This window comes from Bubalus bubalis, chromosome 2 (assembly GCF_019923935.1).
Source record: "Bubalus bubalis isolate 160015118507 breed Murrah chromosome 2, NDDB_SH_1, whole genome shotgun sequence".
Lineage (NCBI taxonomy): Eukaryota > Metazoa > Chordata > Mammalia > Artiodactyla > Bovidae > Bubalus > Bubalus bubalis.
In genome coordinates, this window is record NC_059158.1 from 42596349 (window position 1) to 42612358 (window position 16010).

At 50.5% G+C, this 16010-nt stretch overlaps 1 protein-coding gene and 1 long non-coding RNA gene across 8 annotated transcripts in view; one reads left to right on the forward strand and one right to left on the reverse strand.

Annotated features, from left to right (window-relative positions):
* The window catches only part of LOC102416294, a 35976-nt gene that overhangs the window by 9147 nt on the left and 10819 nt on the right, over positions 1 to 16010 (forward strand). The window lies entirely within an intron of this gene.
* Positions 1947 to 16010, reverse strand: part of SCUBE3 (signal peptide, CUB domain and EGF like domain containing 3) — a 36261-nt gene continuing 22197 nt past the window's right edge. For 6 of the 7 annotated variants that reach the window (XM_044931014.2, XM_044930984.2, XM_006050362.4 and 3 more), the window contains 16 exons: positions 15674 to 15790; positions 13841 to 13963; positions 13248 to 13364; positions 12638 to 12763; positions 12237 to 12353; positions 11996 to 12100; positions 11590 to 11706; positions 11115 to 11273; positions 10654 to 10869; positions 10146 to 10307; positions 9771 to 9938; positions 9117 to 9278; positions 8499 to 8696; positions 7911 to 8063; positions 7717 to 7796; positions 1947 to 6044 (listed from right to left, as the gene is read on the reverse strand). In XM_044931014.2, coding sequence (XP_044786949.1) covers positions 5895 to 6044; positions 7717 to 7796; positions 7911 to 8063; positions 8499 to 8696; positions 9117 to 9278; positions 9771 to 9938; positions 10146 to 10307; positions 10654 to 10869; positions 11115 to 11273; positions 11590 to 11706; positions 11996 to 12100; positions 12237 to 12353; positions 12638 to 12763; positions 13248 to 13364; positions 13841 to 13963; positions 15674 to 15790 — 2270 coding nt within the window. In that variant the 3' untranslated portion in view covers positions 1947 to 5894. The remainder of the gene's footprint in view (positions 6045 to 7716; positions 7797 to 7910; positions 8064 to 8498; positions 8697 to 9116; positions 9279 to 9770; positions 9939 to 10145; positions 10308 to 10653; positions 10870 to 11114; positions 11274 to 11589; positions 11707 to 11995; positions 12101 to 12236; positions 12354 to 12637; positions 12764 to 13247; positions 13365 to 13840; positions 13964 to 15673; positions 15791 to 16010) is intronic. The other variant, XM_006050363.4, reaches the window with a different exon arrangement.

Genomic DNA, 16010 nt, shown 5'->3' on the forward strand with positions numbered 1-16010 from the left:
TTTTTTTGTTAGCTGGTGGTAGAAAATAGGAAACATTTTCTAAGATGAAACAAGACTACTGATTATAATGGGAATATTTTGTTATGAAGGGAAAAAACAACTCCTTCCTTCTATTCCCCAGGTTTTTACACTCTGGGCCATGAGTCAAGATTCAGTGTAGGTGAGGGAAACACCTTTCTTTTGTAAAGTAAGACAAGGACTATGGTGAAAGAGGAGGTGGAATGGAGATAACATGAATATATATATGCTGGCTGGATCTCATACAGATTAGTTTTAGGGAAGATCTCTTACAGAAGTTGAGAAACTGGAGTGTTTTTGCTTAAAACTCTCCTCAGATTGATTTCCTTGTCCAGGTATCCCTTGGAAAGTCTTCACATACTTTAGGAAGATTTCCTTGGAAAGTCTTCATGTGCTTCACTTTAAAGATTGCTTGATATAGACAGACCCATACTCCACTGATCCTGACTATACATTATTCTAGGACATAATTGCAAGTGTCCTAGCGAGGAGGAGTAGGCTTGGTGTGTTTGGAATAGAAGAGGGTTAGGAAAGAAGTCAGAGAAGATGACCCCAAGTTGGTGAAGTCATTCACTATGATCCTGGATATGGTCCTCAGCTTTGCAGTTCTAAAAATGTGATTTTGTCAGTTGACACAAAGGTGTGAATCAAACTTACAGGAAGTTAATGTATGAAATAGAATGCCATTGAATTAATTTATACTCATAATTACCAAGTAGACTGGATTCTCTCGCCTGGTGGCAGATCCATGTAGAAAGGTCAGTTGTAATCAGTCTTACATGAGGAATGCAGATCTTGAGCATGGCTATTATTATCAAGCTATGATAGCCTAATACTCAATGATGAGCTCAGTAACTGCAATAGAATGCACCCATGTGCTTTATAGATGTGTTTTTTTTTAGATGCATAGTTTTTGATCAGGTTGATTTTTCCTTGTTCCTCTTAAATGGCTATATCACAGAACTGTTAAATCCAATAAACTTTCATGTCATGGAATTATATTATTGCAACAATCATCTCTGAGCCTAGAAATTGAGACTGTTCATTTTTAAGAGATTAGAGATTACTTTCAGAGAAGGTGATGGCACCCCACTCCAGTACTCTTGCCTGGAAAATCCCATGGGCGGAGGAGCCTGGTAGGCTGTAGTCCATGGGGTCGCTCAGTCGGACAGGACTGAGCGACTTCACTTTCACTTTTCACTTTCATGCATTGGAGAAGGAAATGGCAAACCACTCCAGTGTTCTTGCCTGGAGAATCCCAGGAACAGGGGAGCCTGGTGGGCTGCCGTCTATGGGGTTGCACAGAGTCGGACATGACTGAAGCGACTTAGCAGCAGCAGAGATTACTTTCCCATGACCTATGTACTAATCATTGACCCTGAATGATCTGTACTTCAGAATATTGTTTGTAACCAAGTGTGTACTGCATAAAAAGAAAACCCTGGTGACTCTGTGTTGGTGCTTTGCTAGAAATGGGACATCTAAACTAGGAAGGTGAACCATGGTTAGATTTTTGTTGTTGTTTTTAATGTGGATCATTTTTAAAGTCTTTATTGAATTTGTTACAATATTGCTTTGTTTTACATTTTGGGTTTTTGGCCCTTAGCTCCCTAACCAGGGATGGAACCTGCACCACCTGCATTGAAAGGTGAAGCCGTAAGCACTAGATAGCTAGGGAAGTCTTATGGTTAGATTTTGGGTCCTGTACTATGACGAGCAATGATACTCCAAATTTCTTGCACTCAGAATAATTCTCGATACTGCTTTTTAAAATAGACAAGCCTTTTCAGATTCTAAAATCATTATGAATAAGAAGGATAAATGAAAAATTGGGGTAAGTCCTGTCTGAAAGCCAGAAGACACATTTTTTTCTTCAAAGCTTTTTTCAGTTCTAGGGTAAACTATTGAGACAGGAAAAGATGCCAGGCTGAGGCGTTTCATTTAGTATTTTAATAATAATTATAAAAAGGACAATACAAAATCCAAACATTTCTTTTTACAAGTTCAGATACATTTTTTTTTCCCCAAGTGCAAAATACTCTATGAACTGCATCATTTATCGTTGTGTAGGAGATGCTTACTATATCGGCAGCAGTGGAAGTTAGATATAAATACAAATATTTTGAGATTTCTTCTGCATTAAAAAAAAAAGCCTCCCACATGGTAATGATTATTTTCTGAAACTTAAGTTCAGCTCACACAGAAGAATGTTTTCGGTTTGTCTAAACAGTTATAATTTGTGTTGTCTAGCTAAGCTGATAACAGAACTGGGGGTTATAGTCCCTGTTATCACACATTTTTGTAGAGGGTTCCTAGTCCAAATAATGGCCCAGGGACAGAGTATGCTACCTCTGAGACAAGTAAAATTTAAGGATATCCTTGTGTTGTTTGCTTCCACTTTTCTTTTACAATGCTTAAGAAAGAAGCCAAGCAGGTTAACATTATTTTCTGCTTATGGTCAGTTATACTTTGTCTCCCTTTCTCTAGTTTGAGCCTGTTATATTGAGGTTAAGCAGCAAATACAGAAGTTTCAGCACTCTATGTTTTCTGACATTTTTGAGATACGGCCCCGTAATCTCCAGTCACCTCAAACATGCGTATGGAGAGAACTTCTTAGATATGAAAACTTTCATTAGGGCTAAAGACCAGGGCTATACTACTGAACTTTCAACAATGAATTTGAACCTCCAGCACCTCGAACTAATCCAGTCCTGAGGGAGTCAGAGCAGTCACAGCTTGATGTCAGCCTCTGGGAATTTGCAGGCCTGGGAGGGCAGTTCAAGTCCAGGCTCTGGTCAGTTTTCCCCTGACTTTGTTCCTCTAGGTTTTGGGAATGGGCCTGGCCCAAGAATACAAAAAGATGGAGGAAGAGAAGTAAAAAGAGATTGCCATGTTGCTGAAGTCATAAGTGCCTTTCAGATATGCATCACTTGATGCTTGGAGCCCTTGCAGGAATGGCTTCCCATTCTGAGAATCAAATCAGGACAGGTTTTGTACTAAGATAAATGAGGCCTCAGTTACGTAGGGTCAATACTGTGACCCTACAAATACCTCTTGGCTTGTTCATGAAGGGTTCCCATTTACACCATCTTCCTACTTCCCTACACTGATTAAAAAAACCTCTTTTTCTGACCTGTAAAGGCCTAGAGAGTCTCTGAATGTGGACACCTACTAACTCTTAGTTTAATGCCCCTGGGCCTACAGAAGCAACTTTGCCTGGATTCTTAACTCCCAACTTGGACAACCTAAGTTAAAAATCAAATTTGGTGGACATTAGTAGGTCTTCATCTGGTCTCCAGGATCTGTCTTGACATTATTTAAGAAGCTTGGTGGTCTGTACTTTCCATACTGTGGAAATCATTTGTAAGCCCCAGAAACCATGGAATAAATGGTTAGAGGAAGTGTGTTTCTGTGTATGGGGTGACAGGAAAGGAAAGAAGAGCAAGAAGCCAGGCCCTGAAGGCATGCATTGAGAAGCACTCTGGCTTTGAGAGAGATGCAAAATGGTAGGGAGAGAGGAATCAGAAAGTTATCCTAGCTTCTAGTGGAGAATGAGGATGGTCAAAGTTGGTTAAAGCAATTTTCATGGCATTTCCTGCAAAGTGTGTATCTTTCTACTAAATGACCATTTACCTGCTTGGAAGCAACCACTTTGTATCTCTATAGCAGAGCCTTCTTTGGCCCAGAGAGACAAAGGCAGCCAGATACTCCACCCCCAGGCCATGGTGTTGGCTAATGGATGTCAGTGGATCTAGCTGTGACATTGGTTACCTACTGCCTAAGGTTGGTGAATGGTACTGACTTGGGGTGGAGTCGGGGTGGGGCAAAGGGGAGCACGTGCAGGTTCCTTTATTCACTGTTGAGCCTCTTTGAGGAACAATAGCTTGAGATAGTCATTAGAAGTGAGCCATAGGAGTCAACTGTTAGCTTTTGATTGAATAGGGGTACAGCTTTGGGGGAACTAGAAGGAGCAAATGGAAAATAATTTTACAGGCAGCACTGACTGAAGGTGGAGTGTGTGAAGGATCTGGACTTGGGCATGGACTTGATTCTTCTTCCTTTTGAAAAACAGTAGTTGAGGAAGCTAGGCTTAAAGTCAGCTCCAAGAGGAATTGGCAAACAGGGGTAGGCAGAATGGCCAAGGTCAGGCAAACAACTCCATGCCTGGATAACTGTCCTATTCTTGGCTCCCACAGCCTCCTCTCTGGCCTCAGGGCCCTGAGTCAGCCTGTCCCCAGGGGGTTTGTCCTGGTCCTCTTCTTCGTGCACATCAGGGGAAAACTGGATGAGAGCAGGGAAAAGATGGAGGCTTTCCCTACTCGGGGTGGAGGATCGCTAACCAATTCCATCGGCCTCTACAGTCTTGAGGTCCATGCTGAATCCATGGAGGCATAGGGATGGTGGGATTGGTTTAGCAAACACAGGTCCCTCTCCTTACTGCTCCACCAAGTCCCCATAGTTACTGTTCTACACATCAGGTGTCTGCTGGTGGAGCAGAGACAGATCAGATGCTCCAGCACTCAAGGCTCATGAGATTCAAAACCTTTTTTCTTCCACTCCAAACATACACTCTTCTCTCTTGGGCAGCTATAAATAGGGTTGTTCTAATAGAGGAGAAAGAAACAAAAACAAAAAACAAGACCAGAAAACAAAAACCCCTCCCTCTAGTCAACATAGAAAGACTCAAAATGATTGCACTTATTAGATGTGGACAAGGTGGGCAGAAGGCTCTCCAAGTGCACACATTCCTCTTGCTGCCCATGGCCTGGGGCCAGAGGTAGGTGGCTCTGGGCTGGCTACAGAGCGGGGTCCTCTTTGGTGGAGCCCACAAGCCATCCAGGACTGCAGGGGAAAGACAACTCTGGGGGCAAGGCCCAGACTGGCTTTTGGTCAGCAGTCATGTTTCTTTAAGGGCAACACTCAGCATGAGGAGTGGGGCTCCCCCAGGGAGCACTCAGGTGGGAGTAAGGGAATGGCTGGGCCAGGGAAGACAAGTAAGAAAAGGGATTAGTGTTTGAGGCTGGCTTCCAATTGGTCTGTAGTCTAGTCCTTTAAAGGACACATTTTCTTTTTGTTTTCTTTTTTGGGCGATGCTTGAAAACTTGGTTTCTGTCCTGCAGAGAGAGTCTTTGTCTGAGGAGCAACAGCCGCATATTCAACATGGTAATTCCTGCTGCTCTTCTTCATTCAGTTGGTGTCCACTAGCCAGTAGTGTGGGCCTTTTGTAAGCCCTCAGGGATTGGACCCCAGGCAGACACGGGCCAAGAAGGAGAGGAGCTGCACAGAGACAGGGAAGTTGGCTGTGTGGGCGGTCCAGGGCTCAAATCAGGCGTCCCAGAGGATGAGTGCTGACATTAAGCCTCTAAGTCAAAGGCTTCTTCGGCAGAGCCCTGGGCTGTTAGAATATCCCTGGGAGGGCACAGTCAGGGGACATTTTGGCTCCTGACTCGCAAGGCACAACCTCTAACAGCAGAAGCCCCTCCTCCTCTTCCCCCAGTAGACCCACTTCCTCTGTGGGCCTTGAGCACCCTTCCAAGCTGACAGGGCTGAGGATATGGGCTGGTGAACTGGGCAGTGTGGCTAGGGAGGGGAGTGGGATACCATCCCTCCACCCCTCGGGAGAACAGAGCCAGCACTGGATGGCTTTTCCAGGAGCATGTAGGAAGTGAGAAAGTACAGAGAAAGAGCGAGGCTAAAGGAGACAAGGAAAGGAAGCTAGAGGAACAGAAAGGGAGAGCGCTTAGTCTATATGGAGATTTTTTTTCCTCTCCAAAAAGAGAGATCAGAAGGAGTCCCTCATCTGAGGGAGGGGGCTGCTGGCTCTGAAGGCTAAAGAGTCTGGGGGCTTCAAAACCTGGGTCATGGGCCTAGGGGCACTATTTGTAGGGCCTCAGGAAGCTGGAAACTTTGGAGCGGAGCAGCTTGATGAAGGATTTTGGCAGCATCTCCTTGTGCTTTTCTGTGTACTTGAAGTAGTTCTGGGGGTGGGCCAACACCTCGAAGAAGGCCTTAATGAGCTTCTTGTCCTGCAGAGGATGGCAAGTGGCAATATCAGCATCAATGTCAGTGATGGGAAAGAGGACCACTGGCCTCCACCCAGCAGCAGTCCCTCTTGATGCCTAATAGGCACATCCAAAAGTGAACTATGGATCCCCTCCCACCATCTGTTGCTCCTTAGAATTCTACAACTCAAGTCAGTGGCAGCTCCATCTTTCCATTGCTTAGTCTCAGTCTTTGGAGCCATCCTTGACTCCTCTCTCTCACTCACAACCACAGCAAAACCTGTTGATTCTACCTTTAAAATATATATCCGGGGTCTGACCACTTCTCACTATCTCCACAGCTACCACCCTGTCCAGGACCATCATTTCATTTGGCAATAGCCTCCTAACTGGTCGCCATACTTCCACCTACTTTTGTCCTTCTACAGACTGTTCTCCCTCCCTATCCCCAGGAGCAGCAGAATGACTTTTGTTTTTTAATTAGATCATGCCCTTTTTCTATTCTAAAAACTTCTCTGGGTTCTTTATGACTCAGCAAAGCTGGCATGCCCCATCGATGGGATGTGATCTGTGCCCCGTTGTCTTTCCCGTATCCCCCCTTGATTCTTCCTTGCTTTGCTGAGCCACACTGGCCTCAAGGTTCTTGAACATGCTGTATGACTCCCATGCTCCTGAGTTTGGAATGATCCTCTCTTGATCTTCTAATAGGTAGCCTTTTACCTCATTCAGGTCCCTTCTCAGAGGCCTTTCCTGACCACCTGTCTGAAACAGCAGTATGATGTGTGGAGAGCCTACTGGGTGCCAAGCACTGTGCATTAGGACTCAGCTCTTCTGGCTTTTGGGCTAGTGTTCTTCACATTGCATCAGGAGATTTTTTAAAACAGGAGGTGGAGCTTCCAGCCTCTCATCTCCACTTTAATCAAAATGGTACCTCAACTTTATGCACTGGAGTTCACAGCACATTTGAAATAAGGATTCAGATGCTCTAAAAATTTTTGAGAAGCATTGCTGAGATATTCTTTGCAGTCAACCAGTTCTAGGAGATTTTTGTCATTGTGTCTTATTTTGATAATAATAAAAAATTATTTATCATAAAATAACATTTTTTGCATTGATAGTTTATGAAGGATAATACTGTGACTAGGACTATAGTTTCTTCAGTAAGACATTCTCAAACTGGGATCCATGGACCTGAGTATCCAGACCACCCTTCAATGTTGGAAACATTTCTTTTCCTTTAAAAGAGGTCTATACTGAATTAACCCTGAGAAACGCTGTACAGGAGCACTGTTTTTCTCTGGGAACTGAGGAGGGAGCTCCCTGCCAGGGAAATCCCAAAAGCATCTTTCTAAACCTTATTTTCCATATATTTCTTGGTGGAAGAGGCAGAGGACATTTCATCTCATCTTCCCGTTCTCTTCCCCCAGAGTGTAAGATAGTATGGCTGACGCTGCAGTCAGATGGGTCCGGGCTCAAATTCCAGCTTTACCCCTGGGGCGCGGTCTATAATTCTCTGTGCCTGAGCTTTCTCATTGGTAAAGATGAAAGGCTTTTTATTAGGAATGATGAAAGTACCTACTCCATAGAACTGTTGTGTATATCAAAGAGAATATTCAAGTAAGCACTTAGCATATTGCCTGCCCATTGTTACATACTCATTAAACACTGGCTATCCTTATTGTTAATATTCACTTGCCTTTAAAATTTCCTGGTGGTTTTCAGATGCATAGAGCCGGCCATCTCGAACAATGTCTTCTACCAGCTGCTCGTAGTCCTCTGCAAAGTCCATGAAGGGGAAGGGCCCGTGCATGAGAACTCTTCCTCCTCCCTTTGAGACCCCGGAACCTCCCCTTCCTCACCCACCTCCCTGGCTCTCCTGCCTTTGCTCACCATCGTAGGTAACATAGGGGATCTGGAAGCCACGGGCACTGTTGGCTTCACTTGTCTTGAAGTTGATCCAGAGCTTCCTGGAGCGGGCTGTGAAGGCGATGGGGCGCTCGTAGGTCTGGCAGGTCTCATAGGTGGTAATGGAGGATGGGGAGGCTGGGAAGGTAAGCAGCAGGTCAGGAGAGAGCCAGGCAAGCTCCCCAAGTCCTCCTAGAGCGAGGACTCAGGCTGACAGAGGCCCTCCCTCATATGCGTAGCTCCCCCAGCCCCCTCCTTACACCCATACACATAGCCTTTCTCACTGCCTTCGGCCTGTTCTTTGACACCCAGGCACTCACACAGTGTGAAAAGTTTAACATTTAAATGAATGGAGCTGTAAAAATTCTAGAATAGGAAAGTAACACATGTAACACTATTGAAATTCTACTCCCAAAGCTGGCTTTCTTAACTCTGCCCTCCATTGGACATGTAGCATTCATTGCTATTTTCCTTTGCTCCCAAGGCCTTACTCATCATTGCCCCAATTCTTCCACCACCAATTTTCTCTCTCTCTCTCCCCCACTTCCCTGGCCCAGCTCTGCAGCCACCCACAGTTCTTTCTCATGACGAGGACGTCCCCACACTCATCCTCAGATGGCAGGAAGATCTCGGGTACCACGATAAGAATCTTGCGCTTGGGTGGGGGGTTGATGTTCCACACGCACTCCACACCAGCTGGGTAGTTGCCTGGGTAGTTGGGGGACTCGATATAGCCAGTGAACTCACCCAGCTCCCCACCACACTGGCGATCTGTAGCCAAGCCCAGTGGACAAAGCAAGAAAGAAAAGGGAAGTCAGTGGGTAAACAGGTTGGGGAAATTGAAGAGTTCTGAAGTGGAATTCAGACACATGGAGTTCATCATCTCCTCCAAGTTCTGGGTTCCCCTTTCCTTCCTGCCCTTTTAGTACCTTCTTGCCTCACTTTACCTGTCCGTACCTCCCTCCTACCTGTCTCCTTCCCCTGCAGGGAGAGGGCGCTTCAGGGCCCAGCCCAACAACAGGCCTTGAGTGTAGGTGGGCTGGGGAGAGAGGGAGGGTGGGACTTGCCTGCCTAGCCAACCCCCAGCCCTGCTCCCTGCAGTTCACTACCCTGCCCACCTCCCACCTCTTCCCATGCCCACTGCTCCCAGGCCTCTCCGCCCCATTTTCCACAGCCTGGCCTGCCACATACTCTTGCACTGGGTCACACTGGTGGAGCCATCAAAGTCAGTGCTTGTGTTTCCTGGACAGCGGGTACAGAAGTTCTGACGGAAGTCAGGCTGATAGGAGCCCATGGCACAGCGGATACAGCGGTGGATGCTGGTGTTGTAGTAGTGCCCAGGGGAGCACTGGACTGCAGGCAGGGGGGAGGAGCAGGGGTTAAGATGGCAGGCCAGCAGGAATTCTGGGGCAGGGACACGTTCATCATAAAGAATAAACAAAAGACACCCGAGTTCCTTCTGGAGTCCCAACCTTCCCTAGTCACGCCAGAATTTAGGCCCAGGAGGACACAAACTAGCCAGCGCGGTTGGTCAGTGTCAGCCTGTTCTCTCGGGCGCTGAGCACCTGCAGAGAAACTCATTTGCAGCTTTGAGGAGAGGTGGCGCCACTCCCAAAGCAGAGGACTAAGTGGAGCTGTTACTCTTTCCCCAGTTCCTAGGCTTAGGACTGCTGGAGGGCCAGGATGCGTCCTGTGAGTAGGATGGTGGGGTTGGTCATGCAGCTGGGCCTTTAGTGGTTTGGGGAAGATGGTAGGGCAGCATACTTGGGTCTACTCTGGGGACCTGGAGAGAGTGTGGGAGGTAGTTGGGGCTGGGGATCCTACCAGGGTGAGCAGCCCACTCACCTTTGGTGTCACAGTCTTGGAAGGAGATGGCTCCCTCATGCTTAGTGGTGAGGCCCCCACCGCATGGGAAGCACAGGGTCCGTCCTGCTTCAGGTTGGTAGGTGCCACGTGGGCACGGCTGGCAGGGCTTGAACCCATCTGCAGAGTGTTGGCCAGGTGAGCACTGACCTGCAATGAGCCAAGGGCCCAACTCTGATGGGGGTGGTCCTGGTTATCCCCACAGGGTCACCCAGTCTCAGGGGACAGAGGCACACACAAATAGGATGTTGACGAGGAGAGTGGCCTGGAGCCTGGGCCTGCCCTTGGGAAGTCCCATGCCCATGGGCGTCCCAGTGCCCACCCTACCCCACTCTGTATTGTTTGTTCCCCTGGCACCTGCACATGTGGTGACGTTGGTGGCTCCAAGAGGCCCGTGGGCATCACTCCCAGGGCAAAGGTCGCAGGAGAGCTGCCCTTCTCTCTCCTGGAAGGTGCCCGCTGGGCATGGCACACACTGCTCCGTCTGGCCGTGGTAATACGTTCCCTGCGGGCAGCTGACTGAGGGAGAGTCGGCCGCGCTAGCCACCCACCCCCACCTATTTCCCACCACCCGGGTCTGGGGCTCCCCTTCCCTCTCCCCCAGATTCAAGGAGAACCTCTTGGTCTGGGATCAGACAGAATCCTGCTGGGGAGGCTCAGGGGCCAAAGCCATGTGCAGGAGGGTTGGTAGCTCCATATGATGGCCCTCTAGATCTCAGTCTGGGACCAAGGAGGGGAAGATGATGGGCAGGAGGGTCTTGGCTGCCTCACACCTTGAGAGATGTAAAGTGTCCTGCTCTGAACCAGACCCAAGCTGAGCCTTCCCTACTTCCCTACTCCCCTGCTCCCCAGCAAGCTCCCTTACCACACTTGGCCCCAGAGCGGTGCTGCCCAGGCCTACAGGCCTCCACTGGTTCAACTCGCTCCCCAGCTACTGGGCCTGGCTTGTGGGCCAACTCATAATCAAGGCCTGCCAGGCGCAGTAGGAAGCGGTCCTGGTTGATGGACTTTCTAAGCATCTTCAAGGATCCTTTTAGCCGCCGTTCCATCCGCTGTCGGAGGCAGGGCAGCCCACAGCCAGCTGGTGATGGATGGTGTTATGAGTTGGAGAAGAAAGAGAAAGAGAGTGGTTGTGAGCAGGAGGGCGAGGCAGCAAAGCGAGGAGCTAGGAGGGGCTTGGGGAGAGGGACCGGGTCCTCGACTTAGCTTTAGGCAGGCTCTGCCCTTTGACAGGCTCTGCCCTTTCCCTTTGCTGCCGAGACCTGCTGTTTGCCCACCTTTGCCCTCCCCTTTCCATTCTCCTCCCAACGGTGTCCCCAGTCCCACCTGTGGTCTCTTCGGCCCTGACTTCTGCCTCCAGTTCCAGAGTGAGCCGAGTGACTTCTTTGCCTGGAGGGGTCCGGGCGCGCCGGCCCTTGCCCTTCCGAGAGGAGTCACATTTGAGGTGGATGAAGGTGACCTGGCAGTCAGAGCAGGGGGCGCCACCTAGGGAAGAGGCCTAGTCAACCTCAGGGGTACCCCCTGGAGACAGTGTTCTCACTCCTGGCTTTCATTTTTCCATCCCAACCCAGACAGATCTGACCAGATCTTTGACTGTCCTTTTAGTCTAGGATAGTAATTAGTTTGTGGGGAACATCCTAGGACTTCCTTGGACCCTATGCGTGCAACCACTTCTTCCCCTGCTCTGTCCAGAATTCAGGGTGTCAGTGGGTTTTTGGAGCTCTCACTAAGCTGAGGAGTTGAGGGGTGGGAAGGGTTTGGTGGCCAGATAGCCCACTGGAGTAGGGTCCCCAGTCCAGACCTGGCCCCGTGATTCTGCTGGTCTCTTCCGTTTTGCCTTTGTTTCGCAGGTGCAAATGGCACTTGGCGTCTTTGATCTTGAAGGAAGCCCGCTGTTTAACCGTCAGCACTGCAGCCTCTAGAGGGATGGCAGAAGCTCAGCACAGCCTGGGGGCCCCGTGAGGGTGGGGGCGGCTATAGAGGGTATTGGGAAGCTGGGGCCGGGGTCTTGGCTGGAGGAGAGGGGTTACTAAAGCCAAGAGCATCAGATGTCAAGGGCAGAGGGAGCAAGGCAGCAGGGCTGGACAAATACAGAGTAAAGAAGGGGATCCAGGAAAAAGTAAGGCCAGGAGGATTAATAAGGAAGGGAAATTGGGGTTAATAAGCCAGAGAGTAGCTTGAGACAAGGCATCTGGGCTGGTGCTCACCATGGCAGTGGTTGGAGTTCGTGCTGTTCCCGGCATGGCTAGCTCGGGCTGGAGCAGCCCTGGGGCTGGGGATGCCACAGCTCACTGTGAAGCCATTCTCAGACTCTGAGAGAAGGGGGCTGTCACCACTCTGACCTGCCCCCTGCCCCTCACTGGCTGACGGAACCCAAGGGGAGCAGAGGAGCTGCCTAAACAGCCAGTCTTCCTCCCTGCCAGCCCTCCAGCAACCTCCTCTATGTACCTGGCAAAAACCGGGCCCGGGACGGGCAGGTCAGGGCACAGGTGTCCTTCTTCCCAGACCGGTTGCAGCTGAGCATGGCTTTTGAGGCACCAGGACTACTTTGACACTTCACTGGCTCTAAGAAGGGGAGAGAAGCCTGAGGAAGAGAGGCTCTTCCTCTCCTACCCGCTCTAGCCTGTCAGTCAGGTGTGTAATTGGAGGAAGAGAATGAGCTACATGCAGAATTGCAGTTATACATGGAAATGGACGAAGGAGTTATTTACCAGGAACTCCATGTCTCAAATGGCTACATTCTCCATCCCCTACTCCTTCATACCCTAACTCCACGATTTCCAGGACCCCAGCGACCCCCTACCCTGAAACTGCAGTGCAAGCTTCCGCCAGCAGAGGGCGCCGCCCACCTGTGCAGTCTTTCCCGTTCCAGTGCAGCCGGCCTTGGCCTGCGGGGCAGGTACACTGGTAGCTGCCAGGAGTGTTGATGCAGCCAAAGCGGCAGCCTCCCCGGTTGATGCTGCACTCATCCACATCTGGGGGAAGGAGGCGGGAGACACAGACAAACAATGGGGGAAGCAGGAGCCAGGACGTGGGCAGTGAGTGGGGGGCCTTTGGTTAGAGTTCCAGGTACCCTAAGATGATTCCCAGTCTGAGAAGAGTTCAAACCTAAGACCTTCTTCCCTGGTCTCTGTTCTCAGTCCAAAGAAGGATTAAGAAGGGGCCAAGCTACCAAAGTTTTTAAAGCTTTCCATGCCTACCTAGCAGAGGAGTTGTAATCTGGGGGCTGAGGATGGGAGTCAAGGGACAGTGATGGGGATGGGAGATAGAAATTTTGGAAACAGGATGCTGTTCCCTGATACCCCAGTGTCTCCACTGTCTTCACTTCTCCCATTTCCTCATGATGGATGTAGGCATGGCACATGCACCTGGGGACCACCCACAGACGCAAGCCACCTCGGGTGTGTTCAGCTGAAAGGCGAGGAGGTGAGGGGCTGAGGGTCAAAGGTGCCAGCTTACCCCCACAGTGGGTGACGCCATACAGGAGGTAGCCATGACGGCAGAGGCACTGGAAGCTCCCTGGCGTGTTCACACAGATGTGGTCACAGGTCCGATCAAAGGAACACTCATCTATATCTGGAAGAGCAAGGTTTCAAGCCACTGCATCTGTCTTGGGGCCACTTGACCCTGTGATTCCTATTCAGGTGAAGGGCCCCGGGGAGGGGCCTTGGCTCTCTTCCTCAAACTGAAGAGTTCCTACCTCTGGCCCAGCCCTAAGATCAGTGACTCAGCAATGCCTACCCACTCCCCTAGGCCCCTCCACTTGGAGTCAGGAACTTTGAGATCTGTGCCTGTGGATTAGGGCCACCATGTGTGGTTAGGCTGGTCAGATCCTGCCAAGGATGTGAACTGGGGTGAAATCCACTCTCCCTCCTTGTCGAGCCATGTGCCCCAGAAGGGCTGGTTTGCCAAGAGGAAGGAGCATGTTTGCTAGGTCACAGCATGACACTGCCTATGGAGACTCCCCTCAGACTCTGGCCCTCTGGCCTCTTTGAAGCTCTCCTATTCTAGAAACTCTCCAGAGGCTTCTCCCTTGGCCCAGGTCTGCTCACCCTGGCAGTTCCTCTCGTTGATGAGAAGCTTATAGCCCTTCTTGCAGCTGCATTCGAAGCTGCCCACTGTGTTGCGGCAAATGTGGTCACAGCCCCCGTTGTTCAAGCGGCACTCATCTATGTCTAGGGAAGCAGGACAAAACAGAACCAAAGGTAATACTGAAGACTAGGGACAAATGAGGAGACAAGACCCTCCCTCCCTCACAGAGATGGGAACATCAAGGAGAGCCCTGGGTCTGCCTCTGCTGACTCTCTTTTTTCTCTCCCATCTCTGTTTCTTCCCTCTTCAGGATATCTGTGGCCATTAGTTAACACCTTGTTTCTTGGGTCTGAGTCCTCTTAGAACAGGAGAGATGGGAACCAGTGTCAGACCCTCAGGGAGTGGCCTAGAAGTAGGTGGGCATCTGACCACAGGGCTAGTCTCTGCCCCTCATTCTGCCACTGATGGCCCCTCTCCAAAAACGCTGGTGGACAGGATTTATCCCTTTCCTGCCTGTCGTAAGAGACTTCGGGGGTGGGGGCGGCAAAGAAGTGGAGACCCAAAGGGGCAGCGCATCAGAGAGGAGGAGCTGGAAGAGAGGCCAGGCGGGAGGACCTCCAGGAAAGCCAGTGAGGCTGGGGAGCTGCTGGGGGAGGGTGGGGGCCAGGCAGGGGGCTGGACTGGGGAGGTCTGGAGAGACTCAGGCCCAAGGCAGCTTTCAGCACTGGGAAGGGAAGGGAAGGAGGGGGCGCGTGAGTGGCTTCCTTCCTGAGGTCAAGTTCCCCAAGCTGGTGGCAGACAGGACCCAGGCTACTCACCCTGACTTGGGGGAGGGGGCAGAGAGGGCAGTCTTGCACTTTACTCTCAGCATACCTGTCAGCAGTCCTTCCTAGCAGCAAACTTCTCAACTCTGGCTGTCTGACCTGCTGCCCCAGCCACATACACCCCCGCCCCAGCCCGGCCCCAGCCTCCTCCCTGGTCTGTTTGCCAGCTGCTGGGCCGAGAGGCACAAAGAGCACGCCCGGCCTTGCTCCAGTCCCTCCACCTTGCGACCGAGGGACACAGACCTGATGAATCGTATTTTCAGTAGGGCCATCCTCCCGTTTTCCTCCCCTGTTGTGCCTTTCCCCTAAAGCGGGCTCATCAAAAGGAAAGGGAAATAGAATGGACAGTGTGGGAAACTCTATCATAATAGTAGCTAACACACTGTTACCGTTTGCCAGGCACTGTCCTAAGACTTTACATATAGTTGATAGTTGATATGTAACTCGTTTAATCCTTGTAGCATTTCTGTGAGGCACTGAACCTTTACTGTGGTGAAACTGAGGCACAGAGATACTAAAGAGCTAGCCCAGGATCACAGAGCTAATAAGAGGCCGAGCTGGAATCTGGAGCCAGGGAGGCAGGCTCTAGTGTCAGTGCTCCTACCTGCTCCCCTAATCTCCCTCTGATCAGGAGAGCCTTTCCACGGGGAAGGTCTGGGGACTGTGGGCTAAGAAGGAACACACTTGTCACCTTGTGCATACATAATCAGGGCGCAAACACCCTTCTAGACTCAGGAACAAACGTGAACAGCATGTTCATTAACCAAGAGGGTTAGGGACCCGCAGGGAGAATAGGAACGAGAGGAAGGAAAACAAAGCGGGGCAGGGGCACTAAGGAACTGGCTGGACTTTGGTGCCCCTCGGACTGAGATGGGGAAGGCAGACAGGAGATAAGCCTTTGTCACAGCCTCAGTTCTTTAGAGTCAGGATAACTTGCGGGGGTTGAGGAGGTCCCGCAATGAGGTATCCTGTCTCTGGTCGCAGTCTTAGCTCCTTATCTTTACACTCCTGTCCTCTGAAAACCCTTACCTTTGCAGGTCTTCCTGTCTGGCTGCAGCATGAAGCCCACAGGGCAGCTGCAGTGGACGCCCGTCGCTGCATCGTGGCACTTGCTGTCGCAGCCCCCGTTGTTGACAGCACAGGTCTCTGTTTAGGAGGGAGGTGGGGGATGGTCACCTGGCTATCGGCATGGAGGAGTCCCAGAGGAGAGGGCAGAGGAGGGGCGCAGAGGCCCAAGAGGAGGCCCCGGCTGCCTCCCTGCGCTGCGGAAGGAGCATCAAGTGGAGGCTCCCAGCCCCCTTCCTCCCATCGCTCCCAGCCCCCAGCCCCTCACAAGTGCAGCCAAGCAGTCCACTTCCCTGCCCCC